This window comes from Topomyia yanbarensis, chromosome 3 (assembly GCF_030247195.1).
Source record: "Topomyia yanbarensis strain Yona2022 chromosome 3, ASM3024719v1, whole genome shotgun sequence".
In the NCBI taxonomy this organism is placed as follows: Eukaryota; Metazoa; Arthropoda; class Insecta; order Diptera; family Culicidae; genus Topomyia; species Topomyia yanbarensis.
This window is the reverse complement of record NC_080672.1, coordinates 255,334,129-255,358,539: the sequence shown is the minus strand read 5'-3', so window position 1 is coordinate 255,358,539 and position 24,411 is coordinate 255,334,129. Positions and strand designations below refer to the sequence as shown.

Sequence of the window (24,411 nt, the reverse complement as noted above, 5' to 3'; positions counted from 1 at the left end):
ACGACAGACAAAATTAACAATCAAAATATATTTACAATAAAATCAATGATCCTACTCCAACACTCACTTGTTTACGCAAAAAATAACAAGAACAAAAATTACTAAGCCAATCAAAGCCGCCAATTCACAATACCTTCAAGACCGAATTCATGTGTTGATACTTTTGATCTGAATTTTTTTTATTTATGCAATTGTGAAATAACGAGCTGCTCAATCATTATTCCAATAAAAAAAATATTTTAGATAACATAGATATGTCGTATGAATATAATAATTGGATAATCTGCGTTCACATCTGGATGAAAATAAAAATAAATATTGTAGAAGACCTAAGAGAACTTTTAAGACCTAAGAGATTCAAACTGTATCCCCAAAACAGTGTTTAAATTGCAATCAACCAATTAAAAAAGTGTTCGCCTATTTATATAGCAACTACTTGATATATTACTATCATAATCTTGTTTGCTATCAATGGAAAAGGAAACTATATGAATATTTATCAGTAACGATTTTTTATTTTTAGCAGATTACCCAACTTCCAGCAAATAAACGGTTTCAAGTAAACAAAAATCGTAAAAGCAAATATTTCACACTTATGCTTCCCAAGCAGTACGACATGTATTCGAACCTAGCCTGTTTAAAAATCCTCCGCCATTTATAGATATATTAGGTAAGGGACGATCCATAAATGACGTAGCATTTTTTGAGTGATTTTTAACACACCCCTCCCTCATCATAGCATTTCGTCACAAACCTCTAAATACCCCCTAGTAATTACGTAGCTTGGCGGTAATTCTCCCCCCCCCCCTTGTCCTAGCAAAATTTAAAAAAAAATGAAAGACGATGTTAGTTATTCCTCTTTAAAAAGCTACGTTGCATGACATGACCCCCTACCCCCCCTTGTCGTCACACATCATCACAAAATACAAAACTCCCCCTCCCCCATATAATGCTACGTCATTTATGGATGATCCCTAAAGCATATTTTTAAATTTTCTATCTATCGTTGTATGTTAGTTAAAGTTCGATTTTTTTGTGCATATGATGATTTTTTTTCGTGAAATTTGAATTAACGTCAAAGTTATTTTTGTGTGTATACACAAACAAAACAGTTTGCTGATATTATTTCTATAAAAAATAAAATTTTAAATAACGGCTAGTGTGATAAGAAAAAAATTACCCTTGCATTTTCAAGAAATTTGAAGAAAAAAAATTAATATGTTTAACAAAAATATGCCCAATATTTTCAATGGAATTCTCCAAGTTTCATTTGAAAAAGTTATCTTGTGAGAATATTCCCTGGTAGTGACCTCGACACCTACCAGTCGGCTCGTTGTGGAGGCTAGGTCTACCGCAAAGGATTACAACGAGTATAATGCGTCGAAGCGAGAAGCTAAATGGCTTCTGGTATCGTGACAAAACTGGCAGCATATTAGTTCATGAAACGGACATCGGTACCGAGAGAAATTCCGCCACATTCTGTAGTCCTTGACTGACGGCGAACATGGACTGGAGAGTGTGGGAGAAGTATCCCCATAGCGACCACCAGGCGATCCGCTACCACATCGGCCAATGGAACCCTGCTGCAGCACGGAGAAGACGACCGGCAAGCTACAGTGAAAGACGAAAGTCTTTAACAAAAACCTCTTCGTTGAGTCACCTCGGCGAACAGCGGAATCAAGTATGTTGATGCCGCTGATCTAACAAGTCGGATTGTGACGTCACAATGCCACGGAAACCGGAGCCATGCAGTAGACGGCGTGCAGCTTACTGGTTATATGAGTAGCTCAGTGTGCTTCACGCTGCTTTTCTTAGAGCTCAAAGGCATCGGAGAGTGAGAGAGGAGCGACGTTCCGAGAAGCTAGGGACGCTTTAAAAAGCTTAGCAAGCCAGTTTCCCATAAGTAGCTGTGCTGAGAAGTAGACGCCAATCTCTGGGGAACGTATACTGAATCGTCATGACGAGGATGAGGGCCCGTCGACACCAGCTGAAATATGCCCGGGTAAGCTAAAGATAATCCTTGAGTGTCTCTTCCTGAAGCACGATCCAACTACCTGGTCACCGTACGGCAAAGAAGAAGGAGCAAACAGCCGAGTGGCAAGCGACTAACGACGAACTGAAAGAGGCGTCGATGCGACTAAAATCAAAGAAAGCCCTCGGTCCGGATGGAATACCAAACGTGGCGCTGAAAGCTGCGATCCTGGCATATCCGAACATTTTCAGAATGGTACTGCAGAAGTGTTTAGATGATGAAAATTTTCCCGAAATGTGGAAGGTACAGAAGCTGGTGTTGTTGCCAAAGTGCGGGAAGGCACCATCGGTTCGGGTACGCAACGTCACCATTGTACCCGGAGTGTGAGAACGTAAAGATGTGGAACACAGTAAATAGAGTTATGATGTAGATCATGACCGTCTTACAGCGGAAACGGCGTGATGACTGTCGAGTAACGGTTTCGGGAGAGCAATCACCGCCAGGGAGCTCTCCGCAGGAATAAGCTAGATTCATCGCCGAGGACTAGCCGAGAAGACTGCAACAAAGCACCGAGCATGGGTCGTCGAAACGCCAGCGAACCGGACGCCACGCTCCACCCGGAATCGCCAGACCAATCACGGCAGCCATCCGGTTAGTCCGATAGAAATATAGCGAAAACCAAAGCAGAATCGGTATCGGGAGAACACATTCCCCGGGGAACTCTCCGTCAGCGTACAGTAAGATTCACCGCCAGGAACTAGACTGACTAAACTAGACGAGACATCACTGCCCACACCGCGGCTCCAGCAAACCGGACGCCCTATTCCACCGGAATCGTCGAATTGACCTCGGCATCTGGCTGGTTGGCTCGCTTTCGAACTTCTCTCCCCGGGGACCTCTTCGTCGGAGTAGGCTAGATCCATCGTCGGGAACTAGATCGAGTAGTTCGCGAACAAGTCGGAAGCTCAACGAAGAAGTGGTACTAAATGGCACAAGGGAACCGAAGGGCTCAGTAAATTAGACAGTCTGAAGTTGGCCGCCCAGATTGTCCTCGTAAGGGAAGAGCACTAATTCTCGACCCACAGCTAGCTCCCCTAAAACCATACAGAAATTGAAATGTTGTGTGGATGGTCGAAAACTGACAGTGTGTCAAGGATGGGAGCTGTAACCCTACTAAAAGAACTAGCTACTACAGTGAGGGATCAGGTTTGAATTTCGCTTCCCTGATTAATGACAAGTCTCTGATGGAGAGACGTGCTAGTGCTGGTCGTGAAATAAGTTGGAACATTCTCACTCGCTAGATAAATACTGTACTGTATTCCAAGCAGAAATCTTCGCTTTTATGTGCGTAAATTCGAGTATTACTGGTATTATTGGTAATTTCAACAAATTGGATAAAGAAAAAAATTCAGTCTTGGGCTTCAACCGAGCACTGTAACTACTGGCTCAATCTACAAGCTTGTTGTCAAACAAAAGCTTTTTTGGCAAATCCGTCCCCAGTGATTTGAAGAAACCTCTTACACTTTTCTAAAAAAAAAACACTGTTGCATGCTGATCAGGTTTTAACCGGCTGCAGTTGAAATTCTCCCTAGATTAGCGGCAGTCATTTTTGAGGGTCTGACAGGCAGAGCTCTACCAGAATGTCTTTCTTGAGAATTCGATCACTGAGCACTTCTTCGGACATGCGGTTCTTGCTACATCATAATCATCAAAGGTTTCAAGCTAATGTTGGAGTCTGCAATCCTCAATTGAGTGGATGAAAGGAAATACTTTGAAATCGTGCACAAAGACCGGAAGAGGAGTCTTCAGCACTAAATACACATCATTGTAGTAACGCAGAAATATCGACGGTATCAAGTAGCTTCCCTGGGCTAGTCCTGATGCAGAAGTACGTGTGAATGCCTGAAAGTCTCCAATGATAACCATTACATTTCGATCTGTGGTGACTTAAGAGCTCAAATGTCAATCCCGGTTTTATTTTCTTCGCAACTTACGATCAACGGGGAGATACACGAACTTTTTAATTTCGAAGCAAGAAAAGAAAGTTGAAAGGTTGAGAGATTAAAGAAAGGCATCGGATGTTTCTCTTACTCTGCTTGAGAGTGAGTCTACGTTTCAGTTATTGTAGTGGTTTGCCGTAGCTACGACCTGAACCAGAGTGAATAAAGCGAAGACTCAACGAAAACAAATATTTTATGCTTAGAGAAGAAAAACCAGATCAAATTAAGTGTTTTCCTCGATATCCCAGGACATCAGGACATTCAGTTGAAAACAAGAACATGTCCTTGGAAGCCAGGACGAATAATCACCCTATTTTAATGCAGTGATTTGACTGATTCGGTGGATTTTGCGCCGAAAGGTAGCAGATGGAGGGGGTAAATCGCAAATGTCGAGCATTTTATTCAAACTCATTCTAAAGTGTAACCCACGTATGCAAGCCAAAATGAATATATAAACTGAACTACTTTGGTTTTATTTCAATAGCTATAGCCAATTTACCAATCAATTTGATGTGTAGCTACTCTACTCATCCTTTAAGCCCAAAAATTGTTTATTCACCTTCAAAATTCATATCAAGGCCACTGGATAAGACTCTCCAATTTTATGTCCTTGTTATTTTTGAAGCCGTTATATTTATCCACTGATTGGCACTGTACCATAAAAACTGTGAAATACTTGCTTTTGCAGTTTCAAAATCTACTAATGAATGAAATAAATCGAACAACTAACTAAAGTTAAATGATATCCAAAATACCAGAAAGAAAGAAAGAAAGAAAGGAGAGAACAATAATAATCGGAAGCACGGGCCTAATCTATACTACATACTTCTCACTGGGAAACAACTAACCTGTGCGACAGAACGATGGGATTCGTGTCCGCATGAAGCACCGCAACGGCTGCCTCCGCCTTGATAAATCCCTTGATCTCGTCCAGAACGAGTGACCACTCCAGTTGATCCTCAGGTTCGTACCTAAAAAAACGGAGCGAATTAGAATTAGTCATCACCAAAGTAATCGCTCCTGTTTACTTACGTCGTCGTGTACTCTTGTATCTGACGTTCTAATTCGATAACTAATTCTCTCACTAGCTTCATCTTTTTCAACAGTAAACAAACAACAATAAATCTAGCGTAGTAACGTAATTTTTTAACCATCAGATCCGGTCGGTCCTCTTTGATTGCACGGGAGTAATACGCACGCCCCCTGATCGCAGAATAAAACGAATAAGCCTCATTCAGATAATTTGTTTCGCTTGTTCTAAGACTGCAAAGCAAAAAAGCAATTTTTAAACATTGTCACTACCCTCGTCGCTTTCGATTATCATTATACTTACTAATAATGATAGTAGAGCTGTCCAATTTTACTAGCTATTTCACCGATTTGCCATCGCTTTAATCCGTACTTAGAATCTAGGACTAGTCTATGTTGCTGCTGGAACTTCCACAGCTTCGTGTACACGTCGAAGGTACGCCCAAAGTACGCCTGCCACTGCCGGTGTCCGTACTGAGGGAGATCTCGCAGCCCGTTGAACAGCTGCTTAGACTTCTCCAACAGATGGCAGAACTCCAGTACTATTTTCCTATCTTGCTCTTCGGTTGCGGCCATCTTAACCATGCCGTCAGATGTTCATTGGTAAGCTATCTGAAAAGAGTCGCAAAATAAGAAAACGCAATGAAAATCTATCGCCAGTATGTCGTAACAAAAACTCAGAAAAAATACCTAGACGCAGAGGAAATACGGGCCGCAAATAAGATATCAAATGAGCGACCGAAAATAAAAGTCGCAAGGACAGAACATGCTTCGTAAAACCCGTTTCAAATATATTAGAATATAAAAACCGGATAGGAACTTCAAGCATTAAAATCGGACTGGGATATTTCTTGGTAAGAGTCGGATAAAAACCCTTCAGTAAAAAACCGGAAAGAAGTATATCCGATTCTTACAAAGTAGTTTTTGTTAGCCGACTTTTAATCTTGAATATCAAGATATACGGATGCTCCTACGAGCGATTAATTTATTTTAAAACGATTTTTATACTGGAGGTTCATCCTTGCCGAGTTTTATGGGTGAAAACTTTTTAAGCGATTATTATGCTCAAGGATTTCTGTCTGATTTTTATGCTTGAAGTTTATTTCCGATTTTTATATTTTAATATGTTTGAAACGAGTTTTGCGAAGCATGATCTATCCTTGCGACTTTTATTTTCGGCGGCTCAAATACGGTTGGGAAAATCCTGCTAATGAAGGAAGCACCGAACCATTATATTTTTCCTAACACTTCTTTCGTACATTTTTTATTTCCAGCTAATCACAAACTGCTGTCTAACGAGTATGGAATGTTCAACAAACAACGTCTGTACCCACTATTTCTAAGCTATCATCGATCAGGAACTTCATGGCGAGACGAGGCGTTCCGAATCAAACATTTAGCGAGCGTGGCTCGAATTTCACGGCTGCAAACAAGGAGCTTGAAGCGGTTCTGGCAGAGCTAGATCAGAAGAAAATTGTACAGAAAATCGTCTGTCCCAACACTGAATGGTGTTTTTTTCTCAAGCGTCACCCCATATGGGTGGCTTATGGGAAAGGCTAATCCAATCAGTGAAACGTAACCTACAAACCATTCGCCCACTATATTATCTCAGTGATGAAATCCTCCGTAATCAGTTGATCGAATTAGAAGGCTCCATTACCTCACGTCCACTAACACATGTACCAGCGAAAGATCCAGAGGGTCCTGTCCTTACGCCAAACCACTTTCTGAGTTCATCTAGTGGCCTTAAACCGGGCACTTTACTCGATCACGGTGCGGTGGCATTGGAACGTTCTTGGCGTAATTCGCAGGTGAAGGTAAACATCTTTTGGCGTCGGTGGGTTCGCGATTACATGCTGGACCACACAAGGCGCACGAAATGGTTCAGCGAGGTAACAGTATTGTGGTCATTGTAGATACAGAGCTGCTGGCCCAAGGGCCGGATGATCACTATGAACAGGTGGCAAGGTGAGATATGCGGCTGTCCAAACAACAATCGGTGGAGTGTCCAGCGGTCGTGATGGCAGTGCTTGATGCTCGATGCGATGAGCAAGTAAGCTATGACTGTGGCGCATCCGGGGGAGTGTGACGACCCTTCGGACAGCGCGATTCACTTTATGACCCAATACGCTGCACGTAGTAACACGTCATGCGGAGGGGTAAATGACAGACTAACAAACTGTCTTTATGGTGACATATCGGTGGAGGATGACCGGCGCGATTTCGGGAAATCATAAGTGGTCTTACTAGGCGACGTTGTTCGTTGTATAGTTAGCTCCTATAATTGGAGTTTCATTAGATTTACATGGCTCAAAGAAATTTTAACTTGAGAATTAATATTTGCATTCAGTAGCAGAATTTGCTTTGCGAACGGATGTGCCTTCAGCAACGTAAGATACCTTAAACTGCTAACGAAAATTATACATGTGCAGGTTGAGACCCACACTACTTTTACAGTCAACGGCGGGTAGCCTAGAACAAAGCATCAATAGCCTACCGATTCCTTGCATCTAGTTTAACTCGCCTAGCCGCCCTTTCGTTTACTGTGGAAGTTAAGATTTGGAAGGAAGGAAGAAGAAAATTAGTAAAAGAGGAAGAAAAAATGGGAATAGAATGAACATAAGTGGATTCATTATGGGAAATTGGGATGAAAACTAAAAGATGGTGGAATTTCCGGATTGTTCAACGTCCATCGATATACGTAAATAAATTGGAAACCCCCAGTCCGGCTTGCACCCTCGTTCGATACGATACGAATCTCCTTGTTTACCAAGAGTCAGAAATATTTAATTATTCCAACATGGCTGGGTCCTCCCAGAAAGGCCATGTACCAAATATTAAAAATAAACTAAAAAGGGTAACTTCTTCACAGGGAAATCCAATTGATCATTCGATGTTTTATCCGAATGTGAAACTGAAGAAACTTGTAAATTTCCTCCCATTGTGTGTAATTCCAATGAGAAGAAACAGCAATCTCCTCCACCGATAACAGATATGATCTCCGACTTCAAAGCCTTTCGAACTCTTTTCAGATTGGCCGAAGAGAAGAATGTCGAGTTACAACGGAGGACTTGATTGGCCACAAACGACTGCTCCAGTATCTCACGGAGAAGTTATATAAATTTTTTTCGGCCGATTTCAAGACAGATAGACTATTCAAGGCTGTCTAGAAAGAGTTATCGTCAAAGTTTGAACGAAATATCCAATGAATTGAAAAAATTACTTGACTTTTCTCTTTCACAAGTTATTCTTATGAAGAGAAAGGCTAGCAGCACTAACACGCCAGTACGCTCTAGAATGACCCAGAAGCTTTAATTAATTCATTTTAAACCGTAATGAGGTTAACAATTTGAAAGTGTTAAAAAAGCACGTTTTATGATCCACTTACGAGTAAAGAAAGAACATTATAGACGACATGGGTCAGAACTAAAATTTGACACAGTGTCGTAGATTCCAAGGCTTTAGGCACGGCACAAAAAAATGTTATTTGGATTCCAAATGTATGATATGTGGTGATAAATCACACACAAAGGACACTTGTCCGGTGAAAGAACCCACAGTAAGTTTTAAATGCGCGAAAACCATAAATCGAATTTCTGAATATGTCCAATCTTACCACTGCACTAAAAAACCTAGACGCATCAAAAGGACCTGGACCTGACGGAATTGCCCCAATATTTTTAAAAAATCTAGCAGTAGAACACCGTATTTTCAACATGTCGCTGAAAAATGGAACATTCCCAGAAATATGGAAATCATCCTTTTAGTGCCAATTTTTCAATCAGGCACTAAATCAGACATTCGAAACCACCGAGGGATTGCCATTATCTCATGCATTCCAAAATTATTTGAAAAACTAGTAAATGACAAAATATTCCAGCAAATCAAAAATCAAATAACAAGCAAACAGCATGGCTTTTATAAAGGCCGCTCAACAACATCAACCCTTTTAGAATTTGTAACATTCACTGTAAATGCAATGTACAATGGCAACCATGTGGAAACTCTCTATACAGACTTTAGTAAAGCATTCCACCGTATTGACATACCTTTATTACTCTTCAAACTGCAAAAATATGGCATGGAAAATAAACTCTTGAAATGGCTCGAATCATATTTAACGAAACGCGATCAAACAGTTCGCTTTCAGAATATACTTTCTGAACTAATTCGTGTCACCTCTGGCGTACCCCAGGGTTCCCACTTAGGCCCTCTTCTACGTAAATGACATTACCTTTATACTCAAATATCTAAAAGAGCTTATATATGCAGACGACAGCAACAGTCTACTCCAACTTAACGTAAAGAAATGTAACACAATAACATTAAGCAGAAAAACTTCAAATATTCCAATAGAAATACACTTAGGAAACAAACTAGTAGAAAAATGCGAAATTGTACGTGACTTAGGCGTAATCTTAGACTCCAAGCTCACATTTGTGGAACATTACAATACAATAATAAATAAAGCAAATAGTATGCTGGGCTTTATTAAACGCTTCGACTATAATTTTGAAGACCCCTACACAATTAAATCATTATACAATACATATGTCAGGCCAATTTTGGAATATTGCAGCGTAGTATGGAACCCATATACATCGAATCAGTCCAAAAACAATTTCTTTTGTACGCACTTCGTAAACTAAACTGGACGACATTTCCTCTTTCATCGTATAAAGCACGTTGTATGCTCATTAACATACAAGCACTCAAAGAACGCCGCGAATTTGCCATGCTTTGCTTTATCAACGACATTATTTCTCAACGTGTACAATCCGCATCATTACTCTCGCAAATCAAATTTTATGTACCTAGCCGTCAACTAAGAACTCGTAATTTATTACAAGAACAATCTTTTAGGACAAACTATGCTAAAAATAGCCCCATTAATAGAATGATGCGTCATTATACTGAAAATTGTGCAATAATCGACCTTTCCATGTCCAGAAAACAAATTAAATTTGAACTTAATCGTAGAAATAATGTATAGTATATAAGCAAATATCGTAATACCATTCTATGTAGTCTACATATGCTTGACGAACATAAATAAATAAATTCGAGAAAATATTATAATTTTTCGATCAAAGCAACAACAAAAACAAGAAATAAAAAATATACCTAGTTCTTCAGGTACACTTCAAGAAAGCAAGTTTAGGAATTGGTTAACAAAATTTTAATGAATTTAAAGTTTGATATTAACGTTAAATAACCATTTAAATTTATTAAATTTATTCGTTAAAAACTTGCGAAGACGAATTTTTCAACTTCTTGAGGATACATAATGTTCATATAGCTGTTGTGACCGAAACTTTTTTAAACCAAATATTAAATTGAAGAGTAACTCTAATTTTGTTGCTCATCGATTTGATCGAATTGTTGGATTCGGCGGAGGAATCGCAATAGCAGTTAATCGCAGGATCAAACATTGCGTCCTGCCGTCTCTTGACACCAAGGTAATCGAGAGTTTAGGTATCGAAGTTGAAATCGATCTTGGTATCATTTTTATTGCTGCAGCCTATTTGCCTTTTCAGTGCACTGGCGAGCAAATTAATTTCTTGAAAGTAGAATTACAAAATAATGCTCAAAGCAATTCCAACGATAAACTACTTTTTAATGATTGCTCTGCTGGTTATTATTCAATTTTGTTCTCGAATGGACCTACGTACTATTCGTCTGTAAGGAATTCGTCAACAATTGCTCTAGTTTTGACAGATCATAGCCAGATTTGTAGCGAATTGATTACACATGCTAACTTTAATTCTGATCACCTTCCAGTAGCTTTATTCACTTTCTCAAGAAGCCGTTTCTAATCCCATTAGCTCAGTGTTTAATTATCACAAAGCGAATTGGGAAAGGTACAAAACTTACATTGAGAATAATTTTAATCATGATCATGATTTACAAAATAAAACTGACATTGATACGGCATTACAAAATTTAAGTGTTTCTATAGTTGATGCTAGAAATTGATCAGTACCAACAACACAGATTAAATTTAATACTCCTATTATTGACGACGATCTTCAACTTCTGATTCGCTTGAAGAATGTTCGAAGACGTCAATATCAACGTTCTTGTGATCCTACTATGAAAAGTATCTATCAGGATCTACAAAAAGAAATTAAGCATAGATTCACACTCTTGAGAAGTGAAAATTTCGCGAAAGAGGTAGAATAAATCAAGTCATATTTTAAACCTTACTGGAACCTTTCTAGAGATCTTAAGACACCTCAGAATCCAATTCCAGCTTTGAAGTAAGATGACCACGTACTTCTTACAAACGAGAAAAAAGATCGAAAACTTGCTCATCAGAAAGAAAACGCTTCAAAGGATTCAGACCACAATTCTGAAAATGATTTTGAAGCGTCCTCCCTAGTTTAGCACAACGAGTTACACGGACTCGTAAACATAGAAGCATTAGAAACTATGACGAACAGTATTATAAGCAACTTCCGACAAAAATCGTTGCAGTAACCAATTGCATCGATTAGCTCTCTTTATAGTTTATACGATTTTTTTTAGCTTCTTATTCACAAGAGAAGTAGGTTTAAACTGTGGAAGCATGTTATACAGGGTGTTTGGTTCATGGTTAAGAACCTCTCGAGGGGTGATTGACTGTCATATTTGGAGAAAAAAATCGTTCTACACATACCATCACATCTCAACCATTACAAAGTTATTGAACTTTTTGTGTTAAAAATGTATTTGTCTTAAAATACCTCTAACTCAAAAAGTATACTTTGTATTTCAAATATTTTAGGTCCACTGGAAAGATGAGAAAATTTCGCATTGAGTGACGCCCTCACAAGTTTCAGCTAATGAGTTTAAGTAGCCTTTTCAAAGTAATTTATTGAAAATTAAACAATTTTAATCGATTTTTCGTTCATTTCTTGAAAATCCTAATAGTTAACCTCATCATTTTAATAATCCAGATTGAGCTGCATAATTCGTACTTTGACATGATACACTTACCTTTTCTTATTTTCATGAGTTTGGGTTATTCAACTTGGATATTTTCATCTCATTTTCACTAATACCAGCTCTAATTGAAAAAAGTATGGCACTTATTGTACTTTTTTCTTTTTATTCGAAAGCCAGGAAAATTTCCCAGAGAAAAATGTATTAATACCTTTCAGTTAAGTGCATTTAGTATTCTTTTAGAAGTAAATTAGTTTAAAGTTAGTGCTATTCTAAGCATTTTCGTTAATTTTCTTAAAATAGTAATTAAGAAACATCACCATTATTATCATGGAAATAATGCATCTCAGCAATTTCTATAGTTCTTTCTTTAACTCCATTCAATTATCTCTTTAGGTTTCGACGCAAAATCGTTTTTATCACATCGTTTCATATGCAAAAATATCGATTTCGAACCCACTACATTTGTGGCGAGGTCATGCTGTATTAACTATTAAATAGCAGCAAAATGAAAAGAGATATAGACAAAGTGTCAAATAAAAAGTTATAGAGAACATAAAGGGGCATCAAATGAATAATAGTAACGATAAATTTTGTTGATTAATAATTAGAATAATTAAAAAACTCCAAAAAACACAAATTTTGAGTTATTTCGTAAGTAAAATATCATTTAGTACACTTAACTAAAAGATATTTGTACATACACTGATAAGACATTTTCCTATGAAATCTTGTAAATAGCGATATAAAGCATATTTTTCAGATTAGAGTTTTTTAAGCACTTGCAAGTCGATTACAGGAAAAGTATAGTAATGAAATTACAAAGAAATAAGAAGAGGTAGGAATATAACGTCCAAGAACAAATTATGAATCGTCCTAAAACCAAATTTTTGGATAATGGATATTGCTATAATCATACTACATTATTTCGACAAAATTAGCAAAAATCTCCTCAACACTAACTTTTAACTACTTTACAGCTAAAAGGCAATTAAAACTAATTAGTTAAAAGATATAAGAACACCATTCAGTAGGAAATTTTCTCACCTTTCGAATGGAACTAAAAGATTTAAAATACAAAGTATACTTTTAAAGTTAGAGGTATTTTAAGACAAATAAGTTTTTCACACAAAATGTTCAATAACTCTGTAACGGTTGAGATTTGATGGTATGTGTAGAACAATTTTTTTCTCCCAATATGACAGTCTATCGCCCCCTGAGAGGTTCTTAACCATGAAACAAACACCCTGTATCTAAATAATAATTGGTCATCAAGTAACAATAGGGATGAAATTTCACCAGTTGTGGCTGAACACCCAATATAGTGAATAAAAAATGTAATGCAAACTATACAATCTAATCAAATACAAAATATAAACATAAAAAAATAAAAATTGAAAACCATTATCTTATTCCGCTCCGTTTCATTGACCGTCGCGTCAACAGCTATATTTCATGAAATAATTCACAGAACAAAAATGATTTCATGAATAATATTCTAATTTTTGTATGTAGTTCGCGTGCAAATTACTTGTTCAAGTGCAGAGTTGCATGTAAGTGAAAAAGAAACAATGAAAAATATTTTGAGTTAGGTGAAATTGTTCAGTTCACGTGAACATTTTAAGAACATGTACAAAATTGCATATGTTCTGAACTATATCACGAAATTGTAAACAGATTTTATGGTTTTGTGAACTATTTCACTAGAACGAATGATGTATTGTGACTTGTACATTAAGGATCATGAACCGGTTCAAAGGGCAAGATTGTTTTGTTTGTGTGAACAATTCCACAACTACGAAAACCAAATTATGATCAAGATGTAACAAATCATGAATCCGTTCATGTCGTATACAATGTTTATAAATTTAGGAATAAAATCGCAAGTAAAAGTTTTGATTTATGCATAATGTTTATTAAGTTATGAACTAGTTCACGGATAGAAACACGACTTGGTAATGACACAGCAGAAACTGGCAATGAAGCTCACAAAACTAAAATAAATATCTCCACTAGTAAAAGCGTTATGCAGGCGTATTTACCCATTTCAACGGCGAGATTAGAAATTCCGTTACTCAATAAATATATACCCAATCATTGTAATTGTTCTGTTATTGAGTTGTGCTATTTATTTTGACGTAAAACAAAGTATGGCCTGAAGTAAATTTCAATCTTTCTCGGTCTCCACTTCACCCAGATTTATTTGCACCCCACTCGTTCTGACTGATAAGTTAACATTTTGATTGACCAACTCAGTTGCTCCCGCTATAGGTTTCATTCCTACTTAAATATTCATGCTACTGCAACATAACTTCCCTAGTCTATTCCTTCCTAATAGGGTAGATGCACTATTTTGCGCCAGGAACATTTATATAGAAAAATGAACTACATTATTAGTATATTGACCTGCTATTGTATGGCATTATTCTGGTAAAGCGTCATTGAATCTGTAATAACCATGACCATAAGATGTTTAAAATACTCTTTTCAGCAGAAAATAGCATTATTCTGAATCAAAGTATACTTTAATTTTCGTCCTCTTAAAATAATCTTTGCAGCCATTTGCTCTACAATTTTGCCCCTCTTGCAACGAGCACAATAAAGTGTCAAAGAATAAATTGCTTGCAATTATGCAATTAACAGGCCCTCGAAACGTTGTTTGCCTGAAAGGTAACATAATTATCTAAAAATTACACGAGGGCAATCGAAGCAAAAAGAAAGTATATGGTATTTATGCCAGTGGCGTAGTTTGAAAATGTTCTAAAATAGAATTAATTTGCGCCACCTTTTAAAATGGTTCATAATATACGGAAATAAAAGAAATAATAGCGAAGATTCATTCATCTGTATTGCTCCAATGTTCAAGAGCGTCATTTCAAAAAAAAAATTGTTATTGAAGCACTAAATCAGCACGTTATAAAAGGTTTTCAATATTTATCATCGGTTCGCCTAAACTATAAAAACGTGTTTCGCAAACTTTATATTTGTTCGTAAATTATTCGTGAATCTTGTGCATTTCTTTTGTTTAAGATAGCTCAGAGTGGAATTTCATGAAAAATACACCATAATCCACATCTATACATACACATCGTAGAAGCAAATCGAAATGTCTTCTGCGTTGAAATTATAGCGAATAAGGAGGAATCAACAAAACAAAAGTTTGTTTACAAATTGTACAAAATGTTTATTAGAACTTTTCAAAAGTTAATATGGGATTGATATACATAGTAAATATAATAAAATAATTATCAAATGTTCCACTATGGTGGCGAAGAAGAGTGCTTCTACCCTATTAACTTCTCCATGGCTCATAAAATTATATCAGCCAATTCTGGACTATCATACTTCTATGACTGACAACCTAACGCGGATCCTACCACAATGAGATATTTTTAGCTTGTGTAACATTGTACAGTCCGAAAAGGATGAGAAACGAGTTTCATCTCATCTCGGTTGACTGACTGACAGACTGACCAATCGAAGGTAGTATACCTTATTGGGATAAAAACAAGTGAGCTGTGAAAATTATATTAACCATGACTGCTTTCAAAACAGTTTTATGACATTACAATATATAAAACCCCAGTTCAATCGCCTGAATGGCAATAAACAATTCTTCGAGGATCAGATAACTGGAAGTACATTCCTAATATTCCAAAGCAGTTCTCAGCGTCCCATAAATTTTATTGACTCTATTCTTCAATGTTCGTACACGTGAATAATAATTTTATGTTTATTTCCATTTATTGTGAAAAAATCTATAATGGGCCTATTTTGGCGCTTTTGCAAAAAGTACCGAACTGTTACGGAAATTACACGGCCTTCAATCGTGTCTAAGAACCTGTGTAACTAAATTAGCTTGTAAATGATGAAATTCTTGTGAATGAGTGTACCGAAAACTCGAATCGGGTGCCCCAATTTTCACCCTATCGGTTAACACAATGCTTTGAACAAAGATGATAGAAATTTGGTAAACATAGGCTCATGGTCCTATCCAAATCCCACTATGTACCACAATTAAACGGAGGGGAATATGAGGTAAAATGCACCATTTGATTTATCAAAATTTGCTGATAATTTCGGGAAAAATGGAATCAGCTCTGTCATAGTATATACTGATAAAGTTTGAAAACAGTATATCAATTGATATCAGAGATATTAACAAGAAACAATGCAACAATGATATAGCGATTTATACTGGGTCAAACTGTTGTTTTCGTTTCAATAATCCAATACTTATCTAATAATGTCATAAATATTACACCCAAAACTAGGCCGTAATAGATATGTTGTAATAACTGATTTCTTTTACAATCTTCCAGAAGGTAGTCACAATTGCTGTAATCGTTTTAACCGGTTTAAGTGTATTCTACTACACCGCCGCTGTGTCTCTGACAATACCAATACATCTTTTCATTATATTCATTAACTTTTTCCTACGCTGAAATTTTGGAAAAGTACACTTCAAATCGGAATTCTATGCAGAATGTTGTGTCCTGCACTTCGTCCATTCTTAACTCTCCAGATAGAGACGAGGATTGACCAGTGACAAAAGAGGAGCCACCGATGGAGAATAAAACAAGAGGAGCACGAAGAACTCGTCACTTAAGTGGGATGACGAAAAAACGCTATGGGTGACTGCTGAGAAATGGTCACAAACCCGCTGAAGCGTTGAAGTTGAAAAAATCCTACTAAGGAAGACACCATCAAAGCGACAGTGTTCGAAGGGCATGGAGTTGCAACCGAAGAAAAATAAAGGGGCAGGATCCTAGACAGATACTAAAAGTGCCCAACCTTCAACTAAATGGCCAAGTCTCGATAGCCACCATTCCGGTTGGATACCCTGCGAACACCCTCAGGCATGAACAGCTGATCGCTATTCGATGCGCGCTGCGTCATGGAGCAGAGCTCAAGCAATACCCCAACAAACAAAGAAAGCTGAACAAGCCTTTATTACGAGGGAGCAAGCTGAAAAAGAACTGAACAAGCCATTATCCAGCATAATTGTGTGTTGGGACGAGACCCAAGTTTAGGAAGTGCACCTACAAACAAGGGTATCTCGAAATCGCCGCTATGATCAAGTCCTGGGAAGTCGCTTCATGGGAAGCCTTTGGCCTTTGAAGCGTCGCAGATTCCAAAACGAGCGCTTTACATCGGGTATTTCCCCGAAAGCATCGACAGTTCCGATGGAAACATCCTCCGCCTGGTGCAGAATCAGAACGACAATTACTGCACAGGACGCTGGAGGGTTGTGAAGAGAAGCACGACTCTCAAAAGAGTAGAGCCCCTGTTGGCGATAGATGAGGCTTCATTGAAACTAATAACCTCCCAACACAACCAACTGAACTACGTATTCGGAAAGACTAGAATGCATTAGTTGAAGGGTGCCCCGGTCTTCGCCAAACGTGGAAGTTCTAGGCAAGCATGGACTGAAAAAGTTCCTGTGGGTGACCCAACACGGAGCAACTCACGACGGACTTCGAATCATAGCTAGTCTGCAGCAACGGTAATGAGTGCATCGGTGACAGCCCGTCACAAGCAATACACAAAAGCACCCTACCGTATGCGGCTCACGAACTGATACATAAGGACAGGATCGAAAATCCCCTATAGGCGAAGGTGCGCATACCTTAGTGACACTTATTGAGAAAAGCCTCGATTTCAGGGATATAGCAATTCGCGTTTTTTGACGTCGAGGGTGCTTATGGCAATAATACGTCCTGCATATCAATTCAGAAGACCCTGTCAACAGGAGAGTGGCAAAATCGATAGGGGACAGGTTTTTTGCAATGCTCAAGAGTTGAGAGTTCGCAACCACGTTGAGAGACTTGAAAGCAACTATTACAACCAATAAAGGCTGCCCCAAGGGAGGTGTGCTATCACCCCTGCTCTGGTGAACAATCTTCTCAATTATCTGACTGAAATGTGTTTCGAGATTATCGGATATGCAAATGACATTATCCTAATTCTGAGGAGAAAACATGATCTGTACTAAGCGATCAGATTCAATTAGCTCCAAATTTCATCATGACATGATGTTTCAAAGAGGAACTCAACGTAAACACGAGAACTCTGCTAAAACGGTCATTGTACCGTTTCCCTATAGGAAAAAGATGGTTTCCTCAACTCTCACTGGAACTACAATTGACTATGCAGAAGAAGCGAAATACTTAGGTGTTATCACCGAATTAAAACTCGTACCTGGCATACGCTGTTATTAAAGCAGCTAAAGCAGTGTGGACGAGCAGTACCAAGTCGAGGTTGGCTTATTGGTTCTACACGAGCCTTGCTAGACCACGATTGACTTATTCCTCCATTGTGTGGTGACTCAAAATTAGACCGCCCAAACTAAACTAACTGAAGTTCAGAGGCTAGCCTGCCTCTCAATCACAGGCGCTATAAAATCATCACCCACTACAGCTATGTAAGCCATGCTTCATCTACCAAACATGTTATGAGGTGAGATTTGGCTCTCTGTGAGTGCTAAAGGGTAATTCACTATTTGATGGGGATTTAAATGGTCGCCTGAGTATAATAAAGGAACTCAAACTAAGCCCTCTCTAACTGTTCAAGAAAAATGGAGGCTAAACCGAACTTCGATATCTCATATGAGATCCACATGGCGGATCGTCAGATATTGGATGAATAGGGTCCCATACTACCTCAAGGTACAATATCATTCTACACGGATGGTTCAAAAATGGGTGGGCTGACTGGCTCTGGAGTCTACGGACGAAGAATTAAAGAAACGATAGAAATTAGAAATTGGCGCACAGTTTTCCGTACACCTGCTCTGAGGTCTGTGGGAAACGAAACTACAGGCATGCAAACGAAACTACAGGCATGCAAGCTCACCAAGAAATCGTTGGTAACGAAGTGGCCGACGAATTAACCAGGCGTGGTTCATCAAATATGTTTGCTAGACCAGAGCAATTTCTAGGCAAATCTGCCTATGCCATCAAACAAGAACTTTCGACTTGAGTAAGAGACCAACTATCAAACGATTGGCGTAACGTAGTAGACGCTCGATAAGCTAAGAAATTCATGCATCCAGATGCTATGAAAGCCAAAATGGATCTAAAACGAAAAGACTTACATATAATCACAGTTTTATTAACGGGACCTTGTCCTGCCAAGTATCATCGGAAAAAAATTGGTAAAAGTCAAGATTATATTTGTCGATTCTGTAACTACGAGCCCGAGAGCTCGGAACATAGTCTCTGCTATTGTGCAGTACTATTTCTTCGAAGGGAGCGATACTTTGGAAGGCATCTTATGACGCCTCACGAGGTATGGCATACCTGTCCCGAACGGATCCTCAACTACATTAATAATGTACTACTCGGTTGGGACGACACATGTGGACAAACAAACAATTTGTAACGTGTAGAGCAAACAGGGGCAGCCACAAAAGATAACCTCAATGGTGGTCGCGGTACCAAGTTTACTGTTAGATAGGGGAGACTGAGGAAATTTGATCCTCGGGGAGACTTGATCCTCAGAATCTCAGAAAACATTAACCGCATATAGAGTAGAATGGGGTAAAATAGGTACGGGGGTACAATAGGTATAGGGCGTTATCTTTGCTATGTTATTGCAGAGGTCGCTCATCTTGTACGAATTAAATACACGGTAGAAACATCGTTGACGACTGTCATTTCGGTTGTTACCGTGGATCAGTTGCATTAGTTACGGCGTCATTTATGTTTTCACGTGTTGTTCTGCGAAAACGCATTGTCTTTCATCCTCTGTACAGTACATTTAATTTTTTCTTACGTAAAAATTAATGCTGAACACGAGTTTTGCTTTAGTTTTTCAATAATTTTCTTCTTGAAAAAAAATATGGACATCGTCATGAAACATACACTTGGGGGCACGATAGGTCAGCCGTTTGGGGCCACTATAGATCACTACTGATCGTCTCACAGTTAATCAAACACTTAAGCCGGAATGAGCAACTTCAATTCAACACCCTGGCGACGACGAGGACACCGAAGAAGTCATTCGCAAGTACAAAGCCGGACGCATATTTCGGCAGGTGTTGAATTGAAGTTGTTCATTCCGGCTCACGTGGCTGACATGTTTTTTCAACATACCCTTTTGCGGTTTCATGATTTTTCACATCATTTGCCACTTATCATTTTTTACCTGAATGTCGTCAATTTAATTTTTAAATAATCTGCAGTATTAATACTCTTCAAATCAAAGTTGAATTGGTGATTTTCTAGGCGTGTACATTGTTTTATTCAACCTCGAATTTAGTGACCTATAGTACCCTCAGATTTTTAAAACTTCGAAAAAAATACCTTTGCCTAATTGGATTTGGCTTGAAAAATATTTAGTTAAGCATAAAACCATTATTGCCAAAAGGTTGCCAGATGTATATCTTTTCCAATGAGTGTTTGTTTGTCAAAATCAGCGCAAAAATACAATCGCACGAGCTCGCCAAAGAAAACTGACCTACTTGATCCCACTCTACTCTGCTAGAAAGTGGCGTAGTTTTATCTAAACATAAATTTCATTTACACAAAAAAAAAGAAATCGAAAATGTATAACCAAATTTTCACCGATTTCAAAACATAATAGAAGAACTAAAGATGATTATTTTTTAAATTTTCAATCTTTAAGATAATTAATAAAATCACCCACAACATACTGTACTTTTACATGCAGCATTCCAGGAGAATGTCAAGTATATGAACACGTTATGATTGAGCTGATTTTTTCATTCAATTATATTTTTACTAAAGTTTGCTGAAATAGCTGCTAGGGGTTCACTTGATCCCACAAATTCGTTGAACATAGCAAAATTCATGGTGTGAATCAATTGAACTAATTGTTGCGGGTAAATAACAAAAATATTTGTCGAAAATGAACACTTCATCGAACGGAAACTTAACTGAAATTGTTTACTACAATATAAGTAGCAACCATGCATCCCACATGTGACGTTCCTCAACCATAACAGCAGACAGCTTTCAAATAATTGAGAAGGGGCGGGGAGGTAATTAGTATATAAAAGTCGAGCGAGATATGCGTAATATTTAGTAACAAAAATAACAATTTGATCAATACAACAATCCATTTTTAACATTGAATAGAGAGAAGTGCCTATTTTTACCCTATTAGGAAGGGTGCCACAATATTTCATTAATTATTGATTTCATCAATTCAGTGTCTTGTGCTTTGTTCTTAAAAACCAATATAATAACAAAAATGGCTTGAGAATGGTTAAATTCTTCTGTTTGAGCCCAACGAAAACTCAAATCGAATGCCCCCAGTATCGCACTACCAATTGGGCCAATGCGTTGAGCAAAGATGGCAGACGCTGCTCTAACCAAAGGCTTCAAATGGACAGGATGATAATAGAAACAGGGCAAGAATAGGTCCATTACCCTACATACTCTTAAAAACAAGTTTTCAAAGAGGAATTAATTTCATGAAATGATACTGTTATCAGTTTTTTTCTCTTTTAAATAATTTAGGAGTCCTAGGAATAGAAGTGGGGCGTATTATATACTATTACTCTATTTTTTTTAATGATTATTAGTCATCCCTAGAAACTATATAAAACTACAAAAAATACTTAATATTTATATCATTTCACAGAGTTGGATTGAAAAATAGAAAAGAGGATAAACTCCCCTCAGTCACCCCTAAAGTAATCCGGACTTTATTTTCATATTGTTATAATTCTCGACGATTTTTGACTGTCGTTTGAGCGAAATGAAAAAAAATCCAGAGAACCTTGAACTTTATAGCATGTCAAGTTAAATGGAACAGATTCTCGATATGAATTAAAACGTCGAATCTTGATACTCAATCAGTATTTTCCTTAAATTCACATTATTTTGGAGGCTTTTTCCATTGGGAACGATCCTTGTATGTTTACCTGCTTTCATTAAACTGTCCACATCACCTGAACCCGATCAGCTTGCGTGGGATTTAATCGAGTGGTCCTGCATTTTGTTACTATTATCCTTCATATTCCAAAATAGCGCGGTGTGCGATTTACCTCCATCGTATTGATTTCAATTTATACGAACTGATTGCCATGTGTCGCTACTGCTTTTTTGCTATAATGGTGACACACAAACACATCCACATTGACACGCGTCCTCTGATCTACGACCGTAACATGAGACATCGTAAAAGGATACACCGTACCACACAAAGCAACCCTTCTTCTATATGATACAGCAAAGTTAACTTTCTATGTTAGATTCTCTTCCAGAATTGATTCAATATTTATATTCTACAAACTCGAAGTAGCGGTTTCGTCGACTCCTCACATGATTATTCACAAAAAAGAGCGTTAACCAAAAGCAATTCACTACCGTCGACGCCTCTGCAGACCAGTCAACTCGCATCCGATTCAATCCAAAGGGAGAAAATAATTTCCACCACTTTCATCAGCCCCCACATGCAAACCATGATTTTTTTACACACCGATTTATCCAGCAAAATCGATCAATTCTCCAGCGTAGCACTAATTAATCCAGTTGAGTGAACGAATATGAACATAGCTCCTTTCTTCTCACCGAGCAATTTGCTTCATCTTTTTGTGTAATTTCAAGTTGACCCACAAGCGAAAATCAACCCCACGAACCTGAATGTCTCCATCCAGAGGGAAAATTTTCCTTGGTCAAGAAACGAGAAAGCAAATCTTCATTTTTCCATCGATGCCGCACTTACAGCGAATTAATTCCTACTCGAACGCATGCACTCGAACGTACGCCTAGCTTTAAAAGTAGTTTTAATTCGGTTAAACTAGTTTAAATAGAACTTTTTCAATAATTTTTAAGGCAAAATCTATATTACTAGATTTGAGTGAAAAAACTCGAAAACATTATGGCGAAAAGCTCTCCGGTTCGGCCGCCAGGCGTCGCAGCGATTTTCACTTCAACCCCTCATGTTCGCATGCACACATCCGCACGGAGGGTAGCGATTTTCCAAATGTAACCAACACAAACGCCTCTACCACCCCCTTTTGGTATATTGCAACAGAATAGCGCTGGCGCGCATGGACACAGCCGCACGTAAAGGACCACGTTGCCGGCAGAGCTCGTGCTGTTCCAAGCGAAACTGCATATACAGAGCTAGCATGCTTTGCTCGCCGTTCATTCATAACAATCGCATGCGGGAGGGGTTGATTCCGCATACCCTACCAACTGTTTCTTTACACAGCTCGCTCTAGGGTTTGCTTCAGTAGCAGTCGTTTGTATCACGGCGCGGCAGAAGACGTACGATGCAATGTTGCCAAATAATATGATCTTTCTCGGAACCTGAAAAAATGAGTTTTCACTATACTATATTTCTCCCTAAAGAGGAAAATTTGATAGATCCCATTTTACGTGTAAGGGGCACAAAACCTACACAAAAAAGTTGATAAACGTACCCGATCAGAAACACACAAGAAAAACGCTTTTAATCCACCTAACAGTGTGATGAGACATTTCTTATAACTCTTATCACTCTCTTCGGATATTATATCGTTTGAGAACATTTAGAACTTGATGCTTCGCGATGTTTTTGATAACACATACTACATGGGATAGTGGCAGGACTCAGAGAATTGCTCAAATCAGCATAGGACAACATCAGTGCTAGAAATCTCAAACCAAATCAATAGGAAAGCGAATAAATGGCCCATAAAATAGACATACCATCGAATTATTGTTAATGCTCTGTTAATAAAATATCTAAATTGTGGTGGGAAAACTGAATTTTCCTAAAGGGGTTATTTATTAATTATTCGCATGTATGAAAAAAAGCCTTATGTTTACATTTGTGAGTATCGCCCTTTTCACAAAAAAACGTTGAAATGAAATCGCAGCTCCTGATATCACGCTATCTCTGAAGTGCATGCGTGCATTGTTCCAAATTTTGCTTCGACATCGACTTTTTCTAAAGGTGACTTCCCAGTAGTATCCTTGATTTGAATTATTATCGCTAATCCTAATGCCAAAGAACAAATAAAAAACCTCTCGAAAAAGAACCGTTTGGGGAAATCATCATCATTACTGGAATTTTCATTTTCACGAAACTTTTCGATAACCTTCCGTCACTTGCGTTAATGCACTGGGTGCACAGTGCTCCGAAAATCTAGCGAAATCGTCTTAGGGCACCAGCGGGTCCACTTCAGAGCTATCTGCGCGGCGAGTTAAATCTGTTAAGAACACTAAAAATTAATTTCTATTCCATAATTTTCAGTTCAGTAATTCGAGAGATCGTGCTCACCGCAAGCCACGAAAAATAGACTAGGTTGTGAAGTGATGGTCACTATTTATTAAAAAATCACGGTTAAATAAAAAATTAAAGTATTAAAAAATTTCAAATAGTTTATAATTTTCACAAACTTATTAGGAAAAATTGTTTAATAAGCTTTCGTAATATTGTGTAGGAAAAAAGCTGAAAATTTCAGTATTTTCTCTATCTGCAACATATAAACCCTTAAGTATACCAATTAATTGGTATACGAATTGG

The 24,411-nt window shown here is 38.0% G+C and overlaps 1 protein-coding gene across 6 annotated transcripts in view; it reads right to left on the bottom strand.

Annotated features, from left to right (window-relative positions):
• Nucleotides 1-22,757, bottom strand: part of LOC131691394 (protein SCAI) — a 33,923-nt gene extending 11,166 nt beyond the window's left edge. For 4 of the 6 annotated variants that reach the window (XM_058977746.1, XM_058977749.1, XM_058977750.1 and 1 more), the window contains exons 1-4: nucleotides 22,535-22,757; nucleotides 5,306-5,613; nucleotides 5,005-5,235; nucleotides 4,821-4,943 (exon numbers count right to left, since the gene is read on the bottom strand). In XM_058977746.1, coding sequence (XP_058833729.1) covers nucleotides 4,821-4,943; nucleotides 5,005-5,235; nucleotides 5,306-5,586 — 635 coding nt within the window. In that variant the 5' untranslated portion in view covers nucleotides 5,587-5,613; nucleotides 22,535-22,757. The other 2 variants (XM_058977747.1, XM_058977748.1) reach the window with 2 other exon arrangements.
• Between the last annotated feature and the right edge of the window lie 1,654 nt (nucleotides 22,758-24,411).